General features: G+C 45.6%; 2 protein-coding genes across 15 annotated transcripts in view; one reads left to right on the top strand and one right to left on the bottom strand.

Annotated features, from left to right (window-relative positions):
• The first annotated feature begins 74 nt into the window (after positions 1-74).
• SETD6 (SET domain containing 6, protein lysine methyltransferase) lies at positions 75-4,475 on the top strand. 3 transcript variants are annotated; one of them, XM_055818768.1, is made up of 9 exons: positions 75-144; positions 241-339; positions 420-564; positions 1,104-1,245; positions 1,535-1,729; positions 1,887-2,010; positions 2,285-2,465; positions 2,681-2,823; positions 3,351-4,475. In XM_055818768.1, the coding sequence occupies exons 1-9, from the start codon at positions 118-120 to the stop codon at positions 3,660-3,662; spliced, it is 1,368 nt and encodes a 455-aa protein (XP_055674743.1). In that variant the 5' UTR covers positions 75-117; the 3' UTR covers positions 3,663-4,475. The 3 variants fall into 3 exon arrangements, with proteins under 3 accessions (XP_055674743.1, XP_055674742.1, XP_055674744.1); XM_055818767.1 differs by having other exon boundaries at positions 85-339; XM_055818769.1 differs by having other exon boundaries at positions 85-339; positions 2,285-2,469; positions 3,351-3,489.
• A 1,602-nt stretch (positions 4,476-6,077) lies between these two features.
• Positions 6,078-25,888, bottom strand: part of CNOT1 (CCR4-NOT transcription complex subunit 1) — a 61,517-nt gene continuing 41,706 nt past the window's right edge. For 5 of the 12 annotated variants that reach the window (XM_055818754.1, XM_055818758.1, XM_055818757.1 and 2 more), the window contains exons 29-49: positions 25,620-25,797; positions 24,995-25,125; positions 24,144-24,440; positions 21,192-21,332; positions 20,989-21,093; positions 20,279-20,398; positions 19,525-19,719; positions 17,665-17,807; positions 16,949-17,057; positions 16,675-16,844; positions 15,330-15,582; positions 13,003-13,251; positions 12,209-12,372; positions 11,814-11,931; positions 11,245-11,346; positions 10,816-10,989; positions 9,348-9,497; positions 8,067-8,247; positions 7,564-7,696; positions 7,326-7,460; positions 6,078-7,182 (exon numbers count right to left, since the gene is read on the bottom strand). In XM_055818754.1, coding sequence (XP_055674729.1) covers positions 7,104-7,182; positions 7,326-7,460; positions 7,564-7,696; positions 8,067-8,247; positions 9,348-9,497; positions 10,816-10,989; positions 11,245-11,346; positions 11,814-11,931; positions 12,209-12,372; positions 13,003-13,251; positions 15,330-15,582; positions 16,675-16,844; positions 16,949-17,057; positions 17,665-17,807; positions 19,525-19,719; positions 20,279-20,398; positions 20,989-21,093; positions 21,192-21,332; positions 24,144-24,440; positions 24,995-25,125; positions 25,620-25,797 — 3,327 coding nt within the window. In that variant the 3' untranslated portion in view covers positions 6,078-7,103. The remainder of the gene's footprint in view (positions 7,183-7,325; positions 7,461-7,563; positions 7,697-8,066; positions 8,248-9,347; positions 9,498-10,815; positions 10,990-11,244; positions 11,347-11,813; positions 11,932-12,208; positions 12,373-13,002; positions 13,252-15,329; positions 15,583-16,674; positions 16,845-16,948; positions 17,058-17,664; positions 17,808-19,524; positions 19,720-20,278; positions 20,399-20,988; positions 21,094-21,191; positions 21,333-24,143; positions 24,441-24,994; positions 25,126-25,619; positions 25,798-25,888) is intronic. The other 7 variants (XM_055818762.1, XM_055818764.1, XM_055818763.1 and 4 more) reach the window with 3 other exon arrangements.

Here is a 25,888-nt window from a genome sequence, read left to right as displayed (position 1 = left end):
CAGGGAGGGGCTGGACGAGGCACCCAGTGCCCCCCCTTCTGCCACCCCCACCGGGGGGCGGAGCCGAGCCCCGCCCCGCCCACCCCCACGTAGGGGGCACCACGTGTCCGCAGCGCCATGGCGTCGGTGCCCAAGAGGCCCAAGGTGCCGCGGCGGCGGGGTGGGAGGGACACGGGACACCCCGATCCGGGCTCGGGGCTCCGGGGGCACCCCCGCTTCACCCCGGCTTCTCACCCGCAGGCGGCTGCCGGAGGCAGCGCCCGGGGACAGCGCAGCGCCGATCCGCTCTCCGGCTTCCTGGCGTGGTGCGGGCGGGCCGGCGTGCAGCTCAGCCCCAAGGTGAGGCAGCCGGTGGGGAGGGGGGGACCGGACCCACCCCAACAGCCCCCTGACTGTCCCCGCTGCCCTCTCGCCCCCAGGTGCGCCTGAGCCGGGCGGGCGCGGTGGCGGGGTACGGGATGCTGGCGGCGGCCGAGCTGCAGGCCGGGGAGGTGCTGTGCAGCGTCCCGCGCGCCGCGCTGCTCTCCCAGCACACCAGCGCCATCCGCGGGCTGCTGCGCGACGGTGAGGCGGCCCGGGGCGGGCGGGGGGCGGGGCTGTTGGGCACCAGGGGGAAGGGGGGTGGCTGGGGACCCCGCGGCCGATCTGCAGCATCTGCGACCTTGGAGGGAGCGCCCGGCGGTGCCCTCGCCCCGTGCGGGGAAGGATCGGCTCCTGCCCCCCCCCCCCCCTCCCCCCGCGGGGAAGGATCGGCTCCTGCCCCCCGCCCCGTGCGGGGAAGGATCGGCTCCTGCCCCCCCCCCCCGCCCCCCCCTCCCCGTGCGGGGAAGGATCGGCTCCTGCCCCCCCCCCCCCCTCCCCGTGCGGGGAAGGATCGGCTCCTGCCCTGCTTCCTTCGGGGCGAGGACAGGGGCACGGGCCTGGGCGGCTTCAGTGCTGCTGCAGCCCGGGGCAAACCGGAGCAAGGGCAGAACTTGGCCGCGCTGCCCCAGGCCGAGGCCAGGGGACGAGGCTGGTGGTGTCGGCCTTCGGAAGACGCGTCTGCAGAGGAAAAGACTAAAACCTCGGCTCACTTACACTTTCCCCACGCGCTGGTTGCTCAGCCCAGGAGTCCCTGCAGAGCCAGTCAGGCTGGGTGCCGCTCCTGCTGGCCCTGCTGCACGAGTACACAGCCAGCAGCTCTCCCTGGCAGCCGTACTTCTCCCTCTGGCAGGACTTCAGGAGCCTGGATCACCCCATGTTCTGGTAAGGTGAAGGCCATCCAGGCTGGGGGGTGGCCCCGTTTGACAGCTGAATGTGGTGGCACAGACTGGGGGGCCCGGGGGTAGGTAGGGATGATCCCATCCCTCTGTTCTCACCCTGTGCTGCTGATGGCAGGAGCCTGAGGGACGCTCTCAGGCACCACTCGGGTTGGAGCCAGCTACAGGCTGGGGCTGTTGGGAGCACCAGGAAGCAGGGATGCTGAAGAAGGGAGCTTACAGACCCCTGCGCCCCAGGGCACAGAGGGATGACCCTGCTGGTTTCCTTGCCACAGGCCTGAAGAAGAGCGAACAAGACTCCTGCAGGGCACAGGCATCCCAGAAGCTGTGGACAAGGACCTGGCTAACATCCACCTGGAGTACAGCTCCATCATCCTGCCCTTCATGAAGGCCCACCCGAAAATCTTTGACCCCAAGCTGCACACGCTGGAGCTGTACAAGGAGCTGGTGGCTTTTGTCATGGCCTACAGGTAAGGAGCAAGGACTTTGCTTTGGCAAGGAGCAGGATCACGGGACAGGTTACAGGCTGTGTTAGGGTAGCAGTTGCACAAGAACACGAGGAAAAGGTAAAGCTGGTCCTGTGCCACAGAGCGTCCAGCTGCCTGGTCTTCATCTCCCCCATCTTAGCTTTCAGGAACCTTTGGAAGAGGAAGATGAGGATGAGAAGGGGCCCAACCCTCCGATGATGGTGCCTGTAGCAGATATTTTGAACCATGTGGCCAACCACAACGCCAACCTGGAATACTCTCCCGTGAGTGCAAAGCCACTGGGCCAAGGTATCATCACGGTCACATTCCTCGGCACCACAAGGCCTTCGGGAGTGGTGCACAGCAAGGCACCAGCACTGCTCACCTGCTTTGTCTGGTCTCAACCTCGTTAATACGAAGCTGTTTTGCTGAACATACTTCCCTGGTGCCTGCTTGGCTTTAGCTGGGGAGAGCTTAATCTGAGCCTCTTAGAAACACCTCTTTTCCAAGCATTAGCATCACTGCAGCTCTAAGCCCCTCTTCTCTCCCTGCTTGCAGCAATGTTTACGAATGGTTACCACACAGCCCATCAGCAAAGGACAAGAGATCTTCAACACGTACGGGCAGATGGCCAACTGGCAGCTCCTGCACATGTATGGCTTCGCAGAGCCGTACCCTGGCAACAGCAACGACACAGCTGACATCCAGATGGTGACAGTTCGCAAGGCAGCACTGCAGCGTGAGTGACTGTAGCCACTCTCGGAAAGGCTGGGGCAGGGATCTCTCTGTTCAGTAGTCACGTAATGAAACAGGGATGGAGAAGAATGTGAAAAATAAGCCTGTTGTACAGTGTGCTGGGGTTACATCCTGGGTTGCTGCCTGCCATCTGCCCTTCCCTGGTCACCCACCCCCACAACCCGAGTTGGGCTGGCAGCTCTGCTGTCTTCAAAACAGGTGCCAGCAGCGAGGCACAGCAGCAGCTGGTCGCAGAGCAGTGGGACTTCTTGTGCCAGCTGGAGATGGTGGGGGAGGAAGGTGCCTTTGTACTCGGCTGGGATGAGGTGCTGACAGAGGAAGAGCTGTCCACAACCCTGAAGGTAAGCACTGCAAGTGGTGGAAGAGCTAGGCAAGGAAGAGCACAGGCTACGTGTACTGCAGCGGTGCAAACCAGCACGTGGAATGGCTCAAGTGAAGGAGGACAAGCATGCGAAGGCATTTTGGTACCAACACTCCTGTGTGAAAAGCAGTGGGGTGGGGTGGCGGATGCCCAGCTCCCAGGCTTCAGGTACTTCCTTTCCTGACCCAGCCACCCGCAGGTAATTACAGAGCAGGCTGGAACAGCGCCATGGCTACTGCTGTTCTAGAGAGCTGCTGCACCTCTGCAGGCAGCAGCCAAATGTCCTTTTAAGACTGTTGCCAACACACAGGTTTGCTGTCTGAAGGCTCTTCTAACCCCCAGGTCACTTGCAATGAGGTGTCTACACCAGTTTTGCACACTCATGTTTAGTGCAGCTGAGGAAGAACACACCTGCTCCGTGCAGCTCCAAGCCCACACTTCTGTAGAGAAGAGAGCCCGATGTACTGGCACTGCCAGTGACTTGTCTCTTTGCCTGCGTCATTACAGGTGCTGTGCATGTCAGAAGAAGAATTTAAGGAGTATAAGGAACAAGACGGCTGGGAGGACAACAGTGAGGAAGAAGAAAACTCTACCCTTTCAAACGAGGCTCTCTCCAGACTTAAAACCCCTTGCAAGAAGCTCCTTTATGACAGCGTGTTGCTGACCCTGGAGTCCTACGGGTCAGACTTGAAAGCAGAGCAGGACTTGCTAAATAACAAAGAGGCTTATGAGAAACTGAGTCGAAGGGAGCAGCAAGCGTTGCATGTGCGCTATGGACAGAAAAGGATCTTGCATCAGCTGCTAGAGCTGGTACACTAGAAACCTCGCTGCCCCTGGAAACAAACTGCCTGGAACTGTGCTTGGGAAAGGAAGGCCAGCCTTGGGCAGTCTCCTCCGCAGCTCTGAGAGCAGATGGTGAGATTGAATATAGGCCCACTTGTCCCTCCTACGGCATCTGGCTTTTCAGCTACCTCTACATAAACAAAAGTATCTTCCACCGCACAGAAGTGGTTTGGGGTGGCCTTATCTTACAATGAGCACTCTGGAGCACAACTACCGCCTTCTTCTAGACAACTTAAGAAAACCCAGGCCTCCGCAGGGCTGTTTTAGGAACACAGACATATGTTATCAGAACAGCAAGTGGGTTCCCTCATTTAGCATCAGAAATGTCAGGCAAGAACTGCTCCTTAATCAGATGAAGAGGGCAGAAATGCAGCTGGTGGCTCTCACCTTACAGAGGTGCAGAGTAAACACCTGGCAGGCAGAGATGCTGACAGTATAGGTGAAGAGTTCAGTGCTGAGTTAATACTGCGCATTTGAAAGAGTACAAGCCCATCCATCTGGGTTTCATGGAGGCTCGGTAGAGCAAGGTATTTCCTTTTCCCTCTCTAAAAGGCAGTTCTGTATGGGCTCGAGTACTCTTTAACAGAGCATGTCACAGTTCTGCAGCTGTTGTAGGCCAAGCATTTGATACACGTGCTTCAGTGGATACAGTTCTCCCCTGAGCTCAGGCACTGCTCTGCATCGTGTTTATATTACCGTTTTTCCCCTCAGCAGTTTTTGCGTGACAGAACACTGGAGGTTTGCAGGCCAAGCTATATTTAATAAAGATAATGTTTCTTACCCAGCCAACACTGTCTGCTTCAACAGGGTGCAAAGCCCCATGTGAGAGGAGAGAATCTTTGCTGCTGCAGTTAGAAGTAGTGCAAAGCAGCAAAACCCAGGCTGTACTCATGGAGGTAAAGGTCAGCTACAGCCCCACCAGCGCTACTGGGGGCCAGGGTGGTGCAACAGTACCTACGGTAGCTTTTTTAGTTCCCCTTTTACAGTGGTGTAATGCAGTGGCTGTTCAGAGTCCAGCCTGCCATCTTGGCACTTCCCTCCCTACAGCAGACTAGATTTCAAACTAGGCACACTGGTTCAAAAGGTTAGTCTTTGTTCCTTAAACATGAAGTGCATTATACCAGGGCCTCTGCTGGCAAGGACACCAGTTATCCCTGGGGAACTGACACCAGCACCATTTACTTGGACAGTACCAGCTGCAGGTTCCTCACCTGCCAAGAGAGGATACAATTGTGTAGTGGCTTCCATCATACCAGCCCAGCTTGCGTTACTGGGATCTTGGCCAAGTGCTGTCCACCTTCCACCCCCTCTTTACAGCAGTCTAACAGTTTTTAAAGCCTAAAGGGATCCAGTCATGTACAGCAGCATTAGTACAGAACCAGAGACACCTTTGAGCTTCCAGTCCTTAGGACAAGTCAATAAGCTCTGCATATGGTTTGTTAGTTAGATGGCAGAAAAAAAATCCCATGGCATCTGGACTAGATGAAGAAAAACCTGGTTGCTGGTCATTCTCTGTATCCTAACCCAATACAGGAGGAAGAGTAAGCTGGAGTTGCCAACACCAGGACCAAAAACTTCCAACTTCAAAAGGCTCGGCCTTCAGTACAACTGCTGGCCTGCCAAAGAAATGGCAGGGAACTGCAGGAGCTGGCAAAGGACTACTGCTTGACTGAAAAACGCTGCCTAGAAACAGGTCACAAACAGAGGATTCCCTGTGAGCCGCAGTCCACTGGCACAGCTGGCTCCATGGTCCCTCAAAACTAGTTTTTGCTTTGTGCAGCAAAACCACAGCCAGGTACACAATCCCTTAAACCTGAGTGGGAAATCCTGACCTCCTCATCCATAGAACAGCAGTCAACTAGCTTCAACAAACTAGTACTGCTTCTAAAAAGAAAGCAGTGAAGCTTTATTTCCTAGTATTTTGCTAGGTTGCAAGGCAGAGGCTAAAGGATTTTGCAGTATTGGCCACACTGAAGCCACAGACCAACTTCGCAGATACCAACACCCTTCAGCAAGGATCTGTGCAAGGCATTATCACAGCAGGGTACAAATTGTTAAGAATTAAGCTGATCTGCTGTCTGCTCTGTATCCCTCCACTGCAAGCAATCTCCTTTCTAGCACAAGTTTGTCAGACAAACTCTGCTCATGAACTTGCAACTGTGGTATTTCAGTCTCCACAGAGTTGTCCTTCTGCACATCAAAGCAAAACCCTACCTAGTCATAGTAATTCTCCCCTCTAACCTCAAGCTAGAAAACAAACCCCATTGCTTGCAATAGGCAGTGCCCAAAACATGCTGGAAAACTCCTGGTTTGGGATGAGTGGAACACTTTAAAAGACATGAACTGGCCAGGCAGGATGGAACTGGAGAGAATAAGCACAGTGGCACGTGCTGCATGTCATGACTTTAATGTGTAACTACAGTATGCATACATACAAGAAGTGGGAGAACTAAAGCCCAAGAACTAGAAAGGCTACAAAATACAACACATGGACCAATACTTTACAAAACATTCAAAATCCTTACAAAATGGGCTGTATTGGTCCTTTGGGTTTTTTCTTTTGTTTTTTTTTCTTTTGGTTTTTTTATTATTTTTTTTTACAAACTTATACTGTGTGGTCACAGGGTGGGGGGTGGGTGGGAAAAGGTCTAGATTTTACCCCCCACCTTCCAAAATTTGCAAGTGTCAAAAAAAAAAAAAAGCTATAGGCCTGGTCTCTGGTTTCTTTACTAAAAACAGCTGGCCCTCTCCCAAAGGGCCTGAGGTGTGTCTTCTCCAACAGAAAGGAGGCATTCTGACTGCCACTCCACTTGCTGTCTGTCAGCACCCGATGAGGGTAGGGGAAAAGCAACACTGCACCTTAACCCCTCCCTCACCCCTCCCATACTCCATAGTATTCCCATATTCCGAACACATCCATCTTTTTTTTTTTTTTTGTAAAACAACTTAAGTGATTTAAAGGTCCCCCATCCACATAAAGAAAAATAAGTTACATATAATATTATAACTGGCTTTTCAATATTCTTTGGGAGTCTGGGAATGTCAGGACAAGGAGGTCTGCCCCAGACAAGTGCTTGGCATCAGCAGCTGCCCCTTTATTACAAGCTGGACAGGCACCAGTTACCCACCTGCCTTTTACACAGTTTGCACAAACCCAAAAGTCCAGACAAACGTTTCTGTTCCTTGTATTTACACTAGTTCAAAATGATATTCACAGCATCTTCTGAATTTTGGCCAAAAGTCAAAAATTTGTTTCGAACTTTGGAACGTGCCCACATAAGACTTTCACCCAGGGTCTGTTGCGTCTACCCAATCAAGGGGGCTGGGAAGGTCAGGAGGAGCCTTACAGAGTCTTCTGTCAGCCGATGGGATAAGGACCTCCTGGCTGGCACACTTACAATGCAAGATGCAGCTCATCTAACTGGCACCAGTCCCTTCCATTACTTGCTGGGCCTGCTTCTGCCCCATGCAGCACTGTGCAACTGACTGGAACAACCTGAACACAGAAGCAAAGCAGCGTTAGGTGCATTTAGGGCAGCAAATGGCACTTCCACTATGAAGCACCAAAAACTCAGGGTGCAACTCCGGCCCTGCTTCAGATACACTGCTTTAGTGATTTTGTGGTGAAGTTATACTCACTTCTCTATTTCTGGAGCGCAGTGAACAAACTCATGGTTCCAGAATTTAAATGCTGGATTTTTTATCAGCTCAATGAAAGTAATAAGGAGACCCCAGGGATGAGGCCTATTTACAATCAGTCGTTCCAAGAGAACCCTGAAATCCAAAAGTAATGACAGTTACAGCTCAAAGACCTGAAATACACAAGGAAGGAAAGCAAAAAGCTGAACGCTGGCAAGTTAAATGCCTTCCCTCTCACCTAGTGATCTGCTCCTGGATAGCCTCAGTGTTGGCCTCTGCAAACAGGTACAGCATGGTGCAACTGAAGTAGTGGGTGTGACTGTTGGGGTATCGCAGCTGATTGGCAATTGCATTCAGGAAAAGGTACCGGCCTGCAGAAAAGGAACAGTGGGTACGTATGGTTTCCCTTACACACAAAAAGGGATAAAGAAGGAACAGTGTTTAAGATAAAGGTTTGCAAGCCTGGCTTGTGAAGGTACAAGAAACAAAGCCAACTGAAAATATGAAAAAGCCTTATCTAAACTGATGGAGCAGTAAGAATTAAATTCCTCTTCATTAATTTCTTATTCCCCTGAATAGCTTGAACATAAGATTTTATAATGCTCTTGTATTTGGAGTTTAATATTCTAACGTAGCATTACTTATTCCTGTGAGTTCACTAGCAGCTATGTGAAATGATCCTCTGTATTTCTCAGAGCTCAAACAGACCATCTGCACAGACCAGAAATGTTTCCAGCTCACCTTCAGTGTCCAGGTCTACTGCCAAATTCTGGAAGATGTCCATGTGAGCTGAATGTGTAATAGTGCTCATAGAGGGTGTGCTGCCTTTGTTGTGAATGTGCGCAATAGCTTGAGTACCTACGTAGAGCACCAGTGCATTAATCAGCTGGATGTTGTAGCGGTTGCCAGGTTCGTTTGATACCTAATAGCAAGGATAGGAAAAACATTAGCATTCTATACTCCTTCAGCAATCAAAGGTACAGCATGTACAACAACAGCATCCAAATATCTTCTTGATTACACAGAAGACACCAGTCAGACATCTGCAAACTCAATTTCACATTTACCCTTCTGTAATACAGCAGCTGTAAATATATATGCATCAGCAAAGCACTGACAGACCCAACAGACAATTTTTGTACTCCCTACCTCAAAGAAACAAACATCAGGTGAAGGCAATCTGAATTCACCAGCAGTGCCAGGGGCTGGCTGAAGTGCACAGCACCTGTGGGAATGCTTCAGTCTGAGCAATTCTCTGAGAAAGTCCAGCTTCAGTCCTGAAGTCTGCTGCAAGCCAAGCCATGTGATGTATGAAATGTGGCTGGCCAACAATTCTGAATTGAGCTTTAGACAATTTGTCTTTTGCCTTTTTTTTTTTTTTTAACCCCTAAAGCATTAGCATGCAGATGCATAGATTTCTCTAACAATGAATCCATTTGGAGTCAAAAAGTTAATCAGATGCTAAAGAACAGCAGTCAAATTCAATAAAACCCGTTCAATCTCAGACAATGCAGGGGTAAACAGTGCTGAAGTCATGTGATGGAAGCCACAAGACTCTACATCGCCCAATGGTTGAGGACAAAAAAGAGGCAAGCCTGACGCAATCAGCTCTGACTTTTCTGACATTGTTCACTAATGACTACCAAGGTTGCGCACTGCAGAAATGTGAACAGAAGAGTCAAAGTTTTAGATAACCTTACATTTTCACTATAAGCATTTGGCAGTTCATGAAGATAACACCAACTGCTTTTAAATTAGATCATTTTAGGGTCACTAAAGTAAACATTCCTTTTTCCTTAAATTCCACCTGGTTGAAACTACTTAACACACTTAGTCATCCTGCCAAGGAGCAGCAGCAGAATTATTCAGAGAAGTATGCATTTTCACAGGCCCTTCGACTGCCTGGAACACATCCCTGCTACACACCAACAAAACTCCTTCAACAAAGGAAGGCAACATAGCTAGTGAGACCTTTTTTCCTACACCATTTAAATTCAGCATCCTCAGAAACCAGCCACTCACTTGTAGGTTACTGCGCAAGTCAGACAAAAAAGTGACTGGAGAACGGGTTTTGAGATAGGAATCCAAGTCTTTCTTGAACTGTGGGGGCATCACTCCAGTGAAATTCGTGAGTATTCGTGGAGCGATATTAATCTCACTTAACATGTCCACCTGTGGAGAGAAAACCCAGTCAGCTAAGCCATAAGCAATCTCTGAAGGAACAAAATGCAAGAGCAGATCTGTAAGTGATATTACATCAACTACTGCTGTCAACCACTTTTTCCTACCAGCAATGAAAAGGAAACACTAGACTTTTGCAGAAATCAGAAGAAACTTGGTCTCTAATGTGCAAACTTAACTATCTCACAGAACTGAGACTAGAGGATAAAAGAGTTCAAGGGCAAAGGCCATAGGGGAATTCAGTCATCACCTTTGACATCTCCTATCTACACTCAAGACAGTTTTGTAGTTTTAAAGGATGAACATCCATGCACTGAATGAGTATTGCAGCTTCACTGCCATCACCCTGCAGAGCTCAGGCAAGAAAGAATAGTAAGACAATGCTTTAGCAGTGTGAGAAAGTTTTGCTTCTAATCGTTCCTCAATTAGGAGGCTGGCATATGCCCAAAGATTTAATTAGATAATGTTAACACTTCTTAAAGTCTCATCATGTTATGCCAAATGCTTGCTTCAGAATGGTGGTTTATCTCCTTATTTGCAAGATAAGATGGTGTCTGTGTTTCTCCTCAAAAACTGTTTACAATACTTTGATACCAGCTCTTCAACGATTAGTTAACCGAACACAATCATCACGCATCCTGCAGAGCAGGAACTGTACAATTCGGCACGCGCTGAATAAAACTGAGACAAGAACCATTGGCTGAACTTTCAAAGAGCAAAGCCACAAAGACAGCTTAAGAGTGTTTTTCAGTAACAAATGAGACTAAAATGATAAAGATGCCCTTGCTCCAGCACCGCATGCCAGTCAGATCTAGGGACACCATCAAGTCAGTATCCCTTTGGAAAAAGAAAAGCCCTCTGGTTTTCCCTGTGCAAGAGCTGGGTTCTCAAAGCAGTTCTCATGTAACACTAGCCCTGACAGCCTGTCCTTCCAGGTTGAACCCGCACAGACTCTGTAAGCAAGCCAAGCAAGTATGGGTGCCAACAAAGCCATACAGACCAGAAGCAAGCTCTGTGCTTCCAACTGCCACAAATCCCATACGGGACAAGGACTGTATCCTGCTCTGTATGGAATACATCAAACACAGCATTATGAACACAACTGAAATCTACCTGCTTTAAAAAAAAAAGCTAATGCTTCTGCTAGCTGCTGTGTCACTTAAGTTTTGAGTTACCTGTTAAGTTTTGAATGGTTGCATTAATCCAAGTATCAGTTAAACTGCTCCCAAAATTGCAGTCTCTGCCAAAAAACTGGATAAGGAGTATTTGGAGCATTAAAGTTTCCCATTATCAAACTCGTAAGTTCTACCTTTAGATTGGGGGTGAAAGGGTCTGGAAGCCTCATGTTCCGTGGGAAGGCACTCAGGATCAGATTCCTTAGCTGAATACAGTTAGGTGGGATCACATCACAGAACCCATAGTGGTAGTCACAAAGAAATTCTGGGAAATCATGCAACAAGACCAGCAACACTCGCAGAGTGCCCTGTGAAATAAAATATAATATAAAATGAATGTGTTAACTAGAAACTGCCCAGAAGCTTGCAAAGCCACCTTCTATGTCACAGGATTAGTTTCTTCCTGTTAATGTTAATCTGGGAAGGTAGCCCGTTTCTGTCCCACACCAGATTTGCATTTAACTTAAGATATAAAACCAGTAAATCCCACTTTGCTACCAGAACACCACTACTTGCAGACAACTTTGGTTGGAAGTACCATATATTGGCTGACTTATTTTTACCTTGTAAAGAATTTGCATAGGTTTGGTGAGTTCCACATTTCTAAGGAAAGGAGCCAAGTACTTGAAAAGATCAATCAATAACTGGGCATACATAGGCCAACCCTGTCAAGAAATAAACAGCAGGTGGAAAACATGCAATGAAGAGCAGTTATCTTGGCTTCAAAACTATAATTAGATTAGTCTTCATATAAACCTGGATCAAAGTTATGTCCTACTGCTAGCTCTAGCAGCAAGTGCAGCACAGCTCACATCACAGGCTTTAGCTGCATATCGTATCCTATAGGTGTTTCCAGAACACTCAACATGCCATACCAGGTTGACAGTATTTAGTCTAGACTACAGCTCTTCCACACTTCGACAAAGGCATGTTTATTAAATTCAATTCACCTTATAACCCATAGTTTATTGACACAAAGACTCTGCTCCATGCAGTTAGGTTACTGTGAATACAGAAAACAAAAACAGAACAGCCATGCTACTAGTGCACTTCTAGAGATGTGAAACAGCACCACACCAGATAAGCATCCGTGTGAGCTTTTTAACTCAGAAGAGATAAACTGCAGCCACACCTTCTGCTGTGGTGTATGTGCCAGCATTCTTGCAATAAATATCCGATGGGAGATCAGTTCCAGCCAGGCATAAACAAAACCTGGAGCTTTTGTAGGCCTCAGGATGTGAAATGTGTTACTGAAAGAAAAGTTAGAGCAGGTTAGAAGTGCACAGCAATAAGATTGCTTTTCGTAACATTGAGGGAAAACATACACGGCCCCCAAAAGCAAGGCATTTTAGCATCTTGGTTTTACCAGTCGTCTTCCTTAACAAAAGGAAGTGGACAGTCTATAGGAGAACCAGTTATTCCAAATGTGATTAAGCCACCACAAAGGAACAGTCTGACAGCCTTTAGGTGAAAACCCTTGATCCTACTGGGAAAGGATGAGCATTGTGGCCAATCTCAAATACATACCAGAAAGCGGTGAGTGTTTGGAAGTTGATGGTCTCCAGCACATGCTCAGGAGCATTTAATTCCAACAGCAACATGATGAAAATGCGATGGTAAGGAAGCTGCTGAAACTCACTCTGCCGAACATCATGGTCTTGCAGAAGAACTCCCACCACAATACCAAGAACCTAAAGAGATCAAGGCACTTCAGCAGTGACAGCAAGAACTGCTTTGCAAGTCAGCCTACAGGTAATACTTTTACCATCAGTAAAAGAAAATCAGTAGATTCTAACAAGAACCAAAAATTCTAGTTACGGGAAGCATTCCATAAATTAATATTATAATCTATATCAGCAACTCCCAGCCAGTGTAATTTTCTCCCCCCGTCCCACAGATCACAGTCAGAATGACTGACTAGGCAGCATTAGAAGGTTTTAAGTAATTAAGACCATACAGCCATAAACCAAGTAGCTTAAAGAGTACAGGCAAGGCCCTCACAAAATCAAGGCAGACACCCAGGAATCACCAGTGTTAAACCACACTTTCTAATGCCTCAAAACAACAGCAGTTGACTTTTTCATTTCAAAACACAAAGGTGAATTTCAGGAGTGTTTGATATTAAATCCTTGTGAACAGGAAAGCCACTTGGCATCCTGATGCTCCACTCAACAGTTTATCATTTCAGTAAACCAACCCATTAAAAGCCTCATCTGGTTCTTCAGCAGCAGCCTGTATTGAAGTCTACATTGCACAGCTCTCAGCAAAGGCACACCCGCTTATTCACTTGAAATGCAACAAGTACAAAAAGGGCTCCCAACCTTATTCAGGAGGTTGATCTTTGTAACTGTGTTGGTGGCCTCCCCAGAGTGCTTCACTAGCAGTGCAATAAGTCGCACAAAGGCATCCAGATTGTGGTAGCACTTGGCTCTAATCATAGTGGGGTTGGCAGCAGGATTATGCTGTTGCTCAGCCTGAGCACGATAGCTGATTTCAACACACATTTCGGTGCAAAGGCGGAAAAAGCGGGTGATGAGGTCATCTGTCTTCAGGATTCCTTGCTGGTGCATCTACCCAGGAAAGGAAAAAAAAAACCTCAGAACTGTAACCACAGAAAGTTTATTTTACAACTTATTTCAAACAACGCATACTCTATAAAGTGCCCACCTTGCCTGGCACAATTTTTAGCACACTTTCAAGAGATGAGTAGCAAGATCTCTGTGCTACTTTTCCACAAGATTAATATTTTCAAAGTAGCTTGAGGATGACAACACAATTTTAGTACATTTACTCCCAAACAGTCTTTTGATCCTACTTCTTTTCAAGCATCAGCATAGCTGAGGAGGCTGTTTTGGTATTAGTTCTGCCACCACCACTCCACCTTGCATGAAGGACAGCAAGAGGCAGAAGCAGTTCAGTTTGTCAGGCCTTTTGGAGCCCACACAGCGGGTACAAGCTCTGGGAAGGGCAGACCTTGTGCTACTAGCTCAGAACCATCACTACTTTGCAGCAACATTCTGTAGAAGCCAACTGCATCTGAATGGTAAATTCTCCTTACAGGAACATCGCATGCACAGAAAGACTCTGTGGGCTTTTTTGTTTTGCATTGGGGTAGTATTTTTCATAATATACATACAAAAAGAGACCTACTTTCATTTATTATCCACAGTACGAAAGCCATCAAAATGAAACCAATTACAGTGCAGGAAACCTCTGGGTTTTGAAAAAGCATGTAACTTCTAAACTCCTGCACAGACATTAAACTATATAAACACCATGATCGCTAACTCTTTGGTAACTTCCAGCAGTTCTGGACAAATGTTTGGTTTTTTTTTAAAGTAATACATTTATCTGCCTTCAAAGTTCTATGCTCCTTGTCCTAAAGACCAGTGGAAAGAAAGCAATGCTTAATTCAAGCAACCAAAATTACAATCACTTAAGTTCAGTAATAAAACCTTTTTAATACAGTTGTTACAAAATACTCCTTTAAAACCCATGGCTAAAACCTGTACAGAAAAAACCAACACAAACCACTGCACTTTGATATATTTCAATTGCTATTTCAAATGTGAACAAAAAGGTAAGCAAACAAGTGTGGTAAACGTGAATCACGTCAAAAGTGCATTGAGTATGAGTGTACTACACCAAAGTACACTTTCTAAGAATACTTTAAGGTATCAAAAAAAAAGTAAGGGCACGTGAAGCGGTAAGTTACTTTTTTAAAAAAAGTGGGTTTAACACAAGACCTGTTAACATCATTCAAAAAGATGCTGTACAGTAGAAACCTAACCAAAACAAAGATGGCTACAAGCCAGTACACAAGGACACTAAAGTTGCATGAAAAATCACTGCATCAGTCAAGATCTTTATGCATACTTTGTAGCTTGAACTTCTTTTCCTTAGTAGCTGCAAAATCTGTAGCATCTCTGTGGTATTAACACAGGTATTTTAAGAGAACACAATACAAATAGACTAAATCAGCAGCTTCCTTGCAGCCACAGTCAAGAAGCTGCCAGAAACACAGTTTGAGGAAGATGACTGCAGATTCAAGAGTTTGTTGCCACACATGCTGGGCTACTAAGGGCATCTCTCTTCTCAATCATACTTGAAGGCAGACATGTGCTGTTTGTAACCCCTGTTAAGGTGCCCTGAAGCACTGGAAGCTGTTAAATCTAGACACCACTTTAGCTAATAAAGTTGCCAGTTTTTCTTCATTCTAATGGTTCCAGTTAGAAAAAGGATTCCATTGCTCACATGGTCCAAAACAATTCACCCACATCTCTAAGACATTTCCTCCTGTAGGCTGTCAAGAGCTTTTACTGTTACCCGTAAGGAGCACCACTAGTCAAGCTTCATTACATAGAGCATGTCAGAACTATTCCCAACAGTGCGCTCAGCTGAAGTTCTATTCCCACCAAACCTATCCCAAAACTCATGATCTGAACTGACAGCTTGTTCCTACAGTAGCTGAAGAACATGATTTGGTGAAGGATAAGGGTTTCTACAGAACTTTACCATCAAAACCAGACAAAATTTTGTTAGTCAACTGCTATACACCTGTAAGTTTCAAAAGGATGCCTAACATGGGTTATAACACTGCTTTAAAAATGGAGGGCATCACACCCTACTTATGTTGAATAAAAAGCACCTTTCTTTCCAAAAGCTCTACCTGTCCAACAAACGCAGAGAATGCTTTGGTACTGTCACGGCCCGCTGCAGCGGAATGGTAGAGGTTCACCCACTCCCTCAGGAGGTATTCTGCCTTCTCCCTCAGACCTGGAGGATCATCATACTCAGAGGCTTGAGAAATTCCTGAATGCATCATGAAATTGGGACCTCCATGAGCACGATCAATCATTGCTTCATAGTTTGACCGGACCACTTCCATCAGCTGAGGTAATCTAATGCAAGAAACCAGAGCAAGAGCTGGGTTAGAATTTCTCCTCCCCGTGCTGGAAGCTCAGTCAACATAGCTGAAAGCAAGCAAATTATTTCTTATGCTAAATCTTCCTATCTTCCAGTCCTCACCAGAAAAGCAGAAGTTAGTCATGAAAGCAGATGCATTTATGATGAAAGAAGGAACACTGAAATCACACCAACTTTGAAGTTCCACTCCAATTCATGCAGTAAATGTGCTGCAACAAAGTATCACAAGTACTGGAAACAGCTTCACTTTGCAGACTTCGGAAGCCCTAAAATGCTCCCAGACAGTGAGACGCCAGTGCTGAACAGCCTGACTTGGGGCACTAGATTTTGCTGCAGTGAAATTCAAGTCATACAGCAACGACAGTCTACCCACACCAACTGCAGACAAAAGGAATTCAGTTTTGGGACCTCCCACTAGCAGTTGTGTTGGTAGTGGCAGCCGCTGCCACCACCACCAGCCAGCTGCTGGTTGCTCTCACAGTAATCCAGGAGTTCTCCAAGCTCCAATCCACGTCTTTCTCAAATCCAGCAGCAGCTGCTTCCACCCTATTACTAAGAGGCCTGCAAGTCCCATAGGTATTGCCAGATGCTGTCACATTTGCTACCCAATTATCTGCTCATGGATACACAAACCATGTGAGATCGGTGGATGATTGCTTCTAAACAAAATTGTCTAAAAAACCAGGAAGGATTGTCTAATTTGATGAATTGCTTTTGATTAAGATTTTAACACCTAGATAGTTACAATTTAAACAGGTAAGAATACTGCCTAAATTTCAGATAAAGTAGGAACTCAAGCAAGCTTCTCACATGGTACCATGGTATTTTTGGAGCACAGTGCAAAGATTTTCCTGCTAAAGCATTCAGTTTGCCATTATACTGCAACTGCCTGTATTTTGGCATAAAATCAGCATCATTACATCAGAGTGACAGTTTAAACTTACACAGGATTGCAGCCCTAAAGTTTAACACTGTATGATTGAATGATGTGAGACATTGCCTATATAAAGTTCTAATCATAAGTGAGCACGAGAGAAGTAATATATTGCACAGTATTTCAATCTCACCCTTCCGGGGCGTTTCCTCTGGAATGAGCATTAATCCTCATGAGTGTCTCAATGGTGTGAAACAGATCTGCCTCTGTTACGTGAGCAACACTTCTCTCATCCACCAACAGGATCTTTACCAACTGCATGGCAAATGCCACAGCCATGTAGTTCAAACCATTCTCCATTGACTGTCAACATGAAAAAGGCAATTAAAAATGAAAGTTCAACCACGAGTCTTACAGTGGACTGACCGTAACTTTTCTCCAAAGAGCAGGATCTCTGTTCTCTTTACCTGAGCCAAGTGAAGGTCATACTGCTGCATGTTAACAAGGTGATTGCGGATTAGCAGCTCCACAGCTTCCACGTTGTACTTATATTCATCTCTGCATTCAATCAGGCACCTGAAGGATTGAACTTCTTTTAAAAAGTGTACTTAAACACAATTGAAGTGAAGCAACTTAAATCTAACACTTAAGAAACTGCCATTCACTGTGATTCATCACTTAGCTCCAACAGATGCTTCTTGTAGAGCATTCTCTAAGGTAATGTTTTTGTTCAGAACAGTCATCAGCCTCAAGCATTTGTTGCCCTGCACAACTGGTCTAACAGCCCTTCAAGATTGATGTTGATGAAGATTCAGTTATGAAGTATAAGAAGCCTTTCTTCTAAGGACAAAGTGGCACGTCTGCCTAGATGAAGCACTAGTGCTTCTGCTGCAGGCATATGCCATGTCATATCATTTGTGACAGCCTATAGAGACATTCTCTATAAAGTGAGGAAGAGACTCCCAGATCATCTCTAATGCCTAATTCCACTAAAGATACCCATCATGTTCTAGGATGAAGCAGCATTATCAGAAGATCTAGTTGCTTTTGACAAGAGCTAGTTATTTTGTCTGTCCAAACTGAAGCAATGCAAAATATTAACTGGCAAGTGATTCAGAGTAACACAGTAACTCCCCAAAGGTGATGAAAGCTACTTCAATATTCCTGTTGTCTCATAACTGACCTAGTAATCTGTTTATTACACCATGGAGATCCATATGCACGGCCATCCTGCAGAGCCTTCAGCACAAGCAGATGACACTCACGATAGCGAAGCAGAAGGTCAGCATCTGCCCCACTGGTGGCATCCAGTAAGCCCTCTACAGCCTAGAACAGATGCAACCTGTTAGCAGAGGAAAAAACAAGTCCTCTTCCAAATCTTCTGCAAATTACATCAGCAAGAGTTAACACCAGAAGACTCAGCAGACATGCAAAAACCAAATCAGTTATCATGCTCTTTGATAAGTCTGTGTGGGATTTTACCAGCTACTATGGCACCTACACATTCACTGTACACAGCTGTCCTACCACAATCAAGCCTATGGTCTCTCTACACCCCACTGGCTTTATATACACACACCAAACTGTATGAAAGACTGCATTCGTTCATGCTTCCGTAAGTCAGTGCCTCCTCACAAGCAATTCTGCATATGAGTCATGAAAAACTACATGAAAGAAAATTTACAGACCTGCCAGAGGTCAGCTATCAGGTTCTTTAGAAAAAGAGCTGCAGCACTCAGATGCATCTGTACTGGTCTATAGCAAAAGGGAAGGAGTCTTACAGTGGCAGTCCAATTTACCTAGTCAAGTCCTAATCAGGCCTGGATCCTTTAACAGCACTATCTGTCAAGAACAAAGACTTTCCTTCTAGCTTTCAGCTACTTTTGTTTTGCCACTGTTCTTGGATCCTTCCACTATACTCAAATGGATTTTTCTCCGCATCTGTCACTACACTCTGCACTACTACACAGGCACTGACACCAGCTAAGCTCACAGAGCCTGCTGTAACACTCCCCACCTGGTATAGTCTATAGTTCTGGCTGGGATGGAGTTAATTTTCTTCGTAGCAGCCCATATGGTGCTGAGCTTTGGATGTGCGCTGAAACAGTGTTTGACAACACACCAGCATTTCACTAGTTGCTGAACAGCACTTGCACAGCATTAAGACTTTCTTTCCTGCTCTGCCTCCCCCACCAGTGGGTAGGCTGGGGAATCAGCAAGAGGTTGGGAAGCAGCACAGCCAGGACAGCTGACCCAAACAATAAAGGAATATTCCATATCATATGACATCATGCTCAGCAATAAAAGCTCAGGGAAAGGAGGATGAAAGGGGCATTCATAGTAATGTTTGCCTTCCCAAGCAAATGCTGAAGCCCTGCTTTCTAAGCACTGGCTAGACACCTGCATGCTGATGGGAAGCAGTGATTTTGGTTTATTTTTTTAATTTATTTGTGCACAGAGCTTTTGCTTTCCATAGCAAACTATCAGAATCTGAATGAACAAGTCATCTTGCTTTCCCTCTTCTTTTCTCCCTGTCCTGCAGGAAAGCAAAATGAGCAAGGAGCTGGATGGATGCTTGGCTATTGGCCAGGGTCAACCCACCATGCATACTAATTTATCAGTTACTGCAAAATATAATCCCCAGGTGTGCCACTAAATCCAGGACTACGCTCAATACTATCTACCTACAAGGGCAGTTCAAACATTGTCTTAGCCTACAAGTCATCCTGAAATCAAAGACCATTCTGGAGTGCAACAGCTCTCTACTTGCCACATCTGAACAAAACTCCCCTAAGCCCTAGGATTCTCTACCTGCTTTCTTCCACAGCAGTGCGGCCACCAGGAGTACGATAAACCAAGTGAACAACACAGCCCTCTAATTTTATTTACCGAATTTCCAAAGATAGCAGTTGTACAGTATTGTTCACCGAGCAAGTTCCACAGGATGCATGAAGATACACAGTCACCAGCAAGACAATCCACGAACCAGATGAGAAATAAACTCTAGGCAAGTTGTTACAGGAGAAGAGTTGTTAACACTCACCTTCTGCAGTAGTCCAAGTGCAGCAATAGCATCACGGGAGTTACGAGCCACCACCACTGCCTCCAAGAGGCTGCGCAACGCTTGAGCTTGAGGATTCATGGCCAGGGTGTGTGGAATGGACTGCAGGTGCTGCTCCAGTTCTGTCATACATTTGTCATAGATTTGTGCTACATCATCTGTAGCCCAAGCTTGCTGCTTAAGAGAAAGTGGGAATGAACGATTTTTGCAAGGATTACATTTGTGAAACTCCAATACTAATTGGCTCTTCTGCTTCAGAAATCATAGCATCTGGAATTTAAACTTCTACAGTACTGTGGTTATTTAAGCTGGCATTTTAAATACACAAATATGAGCCGATTAAGCTATGGAAATAACCAGCAAGCAATTCCTGCAGTCCTTAAGACCAAGTATGCATACAAAAACCTGTTCATTGACTCAAAATCCATGCTTGCCATCCACAATCTTCCTGCAGAAGTAATCTGAGATTTGAATAAAATGTTTCGGTGCTGCTAGAGCTACACATAGGAATTATAACTTGCAGATCTCATCCCAGTTTGGGTTACAAATCCCCAAGGACTCGATATAAGCGGTGTTGCCATTAGTTTGACATTGAAATGAACACAACTTTCAATCACTATTCCCAAGCAATACAAATGTTTGATTCTTACTAGTTTTCTAGCAAAGGATGAGAGTTCCGCCACATTCACCAAAAGTGCTATAGTACTCTCAAGCAGATTAATTCAGAAATCTCTACCTTCATAGGCTGAGCCAAGAATCCTGTAGGCTGAGTTAAGTCATTGGTAGGCAAGAAGCCAGGGACATTGCGTGCAAACTCTTCATAAACAGCCAGCTGTTTTGGGTCCACACCTCCAACCTTTGCAAGGAAAAGAACATTAAGTTCGTTAAGCACTGTGGCAGTCAGAAATGAGGGCAGTTTATGTAACAGGTAACTTGCTCAGTCACATTCTTTGAAACAGAGGCCTAGACATCAAGAAGTTTGAATCAGCTGATGTGCACTGAGGTTCTCCCTCCTGCCACACTTCCTAATAGGTGGCTTTTGCTCTACAACTGCAACGCACATTCCCAGAAACAGGAATAACTGAATAATGGCTTCATGCATGTCTGATGCACAAGAGAAGTACTCTGAGAGCACATGGTATATCCTTTAAGAAAAGAAAATATAAAGGAGACAAGACAACAAAACAGACCAGTCGCCTTTCAGTGAAAGGAACAGCACAGAACAAGGGAGAGGACTTCTAATGTCCTCAAGCAATTGCAGAAAACTATATCAACACCCATTTTGGAAAACCATATTCATGCATTTCATGACTAATCAAGCTAACAGCAGTTGCACTGTTAGACAAAACTAACAATATAGGGGATTGCTCAGCTGAAGCTGCGCCATCCACTTAGCAGAAGGTGGCGAAGAGCAGCATCAGAACGAAGCTCAGTTAATATCCTCACCTTTAACCTGATCTGTTCCGGCATCCGCTCAGCCTGGTAAGTTAACACAACAGGATCACAGTACCGACGACCTTCTTGTCTAGCATGTTTTCTGAGCTCAAATTCCTGGGGAAAACACCCAAAACCCACACTGAATTTTAGACTGAGTCTGGATGTATATGAGCACTTATAATACATTTAAAACACAGCAGTCCCATACTTACAGTTGCCAGCCTCTTATCCATCTCGGGGCCTGCCTTTTCCACAGCAGTCTTCTGGATAAAGCAGCATGCTAGCTCACAGTTATCCTGTGCTAACTGGGCAGCTGCCTGTTCCATCATGTCCCTCTGTTGTGGGGAGGCTGCCTATTGAAAACCACAACAAACAGTGAAGGCTGTACGTTTTCCCAGTATATCACCGGCCTTAAAATCAGCACCACTGCCTCTACAGAACATCAGCAATAAAAAAAGAATGCTCTTAGTAATGTGCTCTCTTTGCATGGAACATACAACAATAAATTTAATTTTGCATAGCTTTGAATAAAACATGTAGGCAAGATGACAGTGAAGACTCTCAACAAGGAACAAAACAGCTGGAGATTCTCCATCTTCTCCACCAACCTATCTCCAGGCATAGAAATAAAGCCCTGCTTTAGACCGATGCACATACAACAGATGCTAATGCAGGAAAAGCAAGCCTCTCATCACAGTGTAAAAGTTTCTCCACTTCCTAGGTTGTAATTAAAGGTGCATCAATAATTATGCAAAACAGTAGTCCTAGGCCTTTTTCAGCAGGTTCCCTTTCTGGTTCAAGTTTTCTGCTTTATGAGTACCCTGAACAGACAGACTTTCCAGGGTGCAAAGCAGCAACTCCCACTGGAAATGGAATACACATATGAAGGCAAACATTCCAATCTACCCCTCTTTCATTAATTCCTGAGTACTACACTACTTCTCTCAAATAAAATAGTTACCCCACTTCATACAGTAAGCCAGACGTCAAGTTTTTAGATGTCTCGTACAGCATTCTGCAACTCATTGTTTCTACAACTACCCCTCAAGAAAACTTCCTTCAATTACAACTGATCCTGTATCAATGCTGTACATCTTCAGGAATACAAGAAAAACTACTACTGTGTTAGATTTTCAGAGCATTTACGACATTTTGCAAACACCGCAATACACAGCACTAAGTCTTCCACAAAACTGGAATAACTGTTGCTTAGGCACGTTCTTCAGTGGTACATCATACCTTGGTCGATAGGCACAGCTGGAACACCAGTCTGTGTTCACCCTGCCTCCACAACTCAGGTGTCACATCTCTACCTTCTCGTACCACCCAAAAGGTAACCTGCATTTCTCCCACTACCTCCCTACATGAACCATAGTAATTATCTGATGAACCACAGCAAGACTGTATACCAAAGGGGCACCTGTGCCCCTTTTATTAAACAGAGGATAACGATGCTTTCTCTTACAGTTATTAGCTTGACATCCAAACTCTGAATCATAATTAGCACAGCCAAGAGTGGTCACTGGCTCAGCTCACACATTCACAAAGCAGCACTACAACTGTTCACTCCCATCCTTGTGTTTAAGACTGACAGAACAAGATGTATTTGTATGCTTTTCCTGCTCTTCATCTCTGCAATCAAGTTACTTTAAGTTCTGTATACGAAGGGTCAACAGCAGCTGAGGCCTGGGAGTTACACCATGGTCCTACCCATCCCATACATGCAGATGCAGTTCTTGCTCACATTTTGTGCTCCCTTTGGACCATTAAATCCTGCCCTTGAGCCAGCTACCATGCAAGAGAAACCCCAATGCAAAAGGGCCTTTGCACTATTGCTCGCCACCGATGGGAAATGACAACAGGCAACAGGTAGGCACTCCTTAATTTTTTTTTTTAATTCCTGAAAGGACAGCCTTGTGTCAGTTGCCAACATTGACGGTAAGCACAGGAAGTAGTCTGGGTAGCAGCCGCTGTTCTGCCCAGCAGTTTGTGAATTGCTCTACTTAATCAAGAAGGGAAAGCTACCACTTTAGCTGAAACTTTGTTCGCTAAGAGACTGTATTCCACCTGGCTGAGCCCTGTAGCAGCCCTCGTGCTGCTGTGCTTGTATCAGTAGCTAGAAAGGTGGTGGTAACACACCAGTGCTGTGGCTGCTGCTGAGCAGCGCTGGCACAGCATCAAGGCTGTGTCTCCAGCCTCCCCACCAGCACCAGTAGGGCTGTGGGCGGGCAAAATCTTGGGGATGATGACACACAGACTGACAGGACAGGGACATAACCAGGATGGCTGGCCCAAAGTGTCCAATGGCATATTCCATACCATACGACATCTGCTCTGATATAAAAGCTAGGAGAAAGGAGGAGGAAGGGGAGGCATTTGTTATTTATGACATTTGTCTTCTGGAGCAACTGCTACACATCCTGAGAAGCAGGGCTTCAGTAAGTGGTCGAATATCACCTGCCGATGGGAAGTAGTTTTTTTGGGTTGTGTGTGTGACTTTTGCTACCTTTTAATGAAATTGTCTTTTTCTTGACCCACAAGTTGGATTTTTTTTCCATCTTATTTTCTCTCCCCTGTTCTGCTGAGGATGGTTGTGATAGAGCAGTTTGGTAGGCACCTGGTGTCCAGCCAAGGTCAACCCACCAGAGAGCTGAAAACAGCCTCTAGAAAACTCAATGAATTCAGAAACTGAACAGTAGTCTCAACTATGTAACTGCTAGCAAGTAAAATAAAATCTGCCTGAAGCATGCATGCTGAACCAATCCAAGACATCACCACAAAGACCCAGAATCAATTCATTCCTCCCCACTCTAGCTTTCCTACCTCAAAACCCACAGAAAGATAAGCACTCAAAGGCTTTCATGATGTGATCAAACTGGAGATAATGTCAGGGCAAAATAAAAAAGGTAGTCAACAAGTTTGTGTGCAACATAGTAAGATCCACCTTACAAGCTTAAGTATTTGACATAAAGCTGTAATCTCAGCACAGTTTTTTCACTGTAATTCTGCAAGACTCATGAGACTTTTGTCCACTAAACTAACCTTCATGCTAGTTAAGCTATGTAATTAATCAACAAGTCAACAGTGTGGAGCACTTATTTGCTAATGCTGGATGTCTACAGTCCTAGAAGCTAGAAATAAGCTTCAGATGATGCGACTCTTACCCTCAGCGCAGTAGCAAAACTATTTTTCAAGTTGGTAGCTATGCTCATCAGCAAAGGTTCCCTGCAGGTAATCATGGCCATCCCAGCAGTCAGGTTCCGCATCATATGGTGTGCAGCCACACGCATTCGTGACTCCTCTGAATCCAGTGCAAAATCCTTCCTGACTATCTGCTCACAAGTAGTCATGGCAATCTTTATGGATCGATCGACCACCGGATGGACAAGCTCTTGCACTGCTCGCTCGATCGCCTGCCGCACACACTGCTTCAACTGCGGGTGGGCTTGAAACAGTGGAATCTGGAGGAGGAGTAGGGAAAGTTAAGTGAGAATAAAGTAAACTAGAATCCCATCTACCCTAGACATTTACACTTTCTGAACAATTAAGCTTACTGTTACAGCTCGACTACAGCGCAGTACTCCTGCATTCCATGTGCAGCCATCACAACGTTTGGTAATTCTGAAACTGAGACACGACCATTTTTCTTCCAAAGTCTCAGCTGAACACAATGGACAGACTAACTTAGGAGCTAAGCTGCTGACTGGAGTACAGAAGCTCCTTATAAACTTAAGTCCCAATAGCAACTATCCCAACTGACACTTATTGCCAGAAATTAATTGGTTACTCATGTCACAGTGAAGATCACTTGACCATCTAACATTCCTAATGCAATGACTAATGACCCCTGAAGTCCTCCATTTGATTACTTGTTAGCATTCACTCTCCCCATTGCTTTTGAGAAGTGGCTCTTCAGTAACTTCAACTTATAAAATGCTGCTCCCACCAGCTGAGATCTGTGCCAACACTGGTGGCAAGAATTCTTTTAGCAAACCAAACCAGGTCTAAAACTTACCGTTGGATTTAAGGTAATATGTGGAGCCAACCCTCCTAAAGAATAGACATTGATGTCGTGATAACTGTACTGGGGCTGTGGAGGAACCGTGGCTGTACAAGTGGTGCTGGTAGCTGGAGTTGTAGAAGCAGCTGTGGAATACAAGAGTGTTTGTATTGAACCATTACTGAAAAGCAAATACTTACACTGGAAGCATATAACTGTCACTTAAACCAGCAAGTGACCAAGAAACAAAGGTTTTGCAGTCTGATCATGAAGCCTCCTAGGCTTATCAAGCCATTTTTATTCTCTTTTCCCAATGATTAGTACCAAACCAGCCTCAGAGATGTGTGTTATGACACAGTTTAGCCCCTGATGTCTTGTTAATAGATCATCCTGCTTCACTCCCTTTTAAGTAGCAGCTACACACAGCATATGTAGATTTAGCTCTCTGGATGGCTTCCATTCCTGTCCCATCTCCAAACTCGGTACACCTACTTCTACTACAAAATTATTCAAGTGCTCCCAAGCATTCAGCAATGTTAACAACAGTGTATGTAGCTTCACATTCTTCTTTGCAATAGCATAACCCATCTTACTTGAACTTCTGTAGTGTGGGTCTGGATTTTATATGAAATGGACTTACTAGTTGTTGTGATGGGTGGCAGCTCTTCTGACTGCTTCACATCCTTCTTTGGAGCAGACAGCTGTTCATCCAGATTTTTCAGACGATCCTTATCTTTCAGGAGACTTCCAGGTTTCAGCTCATTGATGTCTAGTGCAAGATTCTTGCAGAGCACCTCAATCTCAAACTTCAGATTCAGCTGCACAACAATTCTAGTTTAGGTTATGTGACAAGGAAAATTCCCGAAACATTTACTGGGCCACTGGATTCCCAAGCTTCCCATTCTTAAC

The sequence above is a fragment of the Falco peregrinus genome, chromosome 14, assembly GCF_023634155.1.
Source record: "Falco peregrinus isolate bFalPer1 chromosome 14, bFalPer1.pri, whole genome shotgun sequence".
NCBI classification, from domain to species: domain Eukaryota; kingdom Metazoa; phylum Chordata; class Aves; order Falconiformes; family Falconidae; genus Falco; species Falco peregrinus.
The sequence above is the reverse complement of the archived record's forward strand: the minus strand, read 5'-3'. Positions and strand labels throughout refer to the sequence as shown.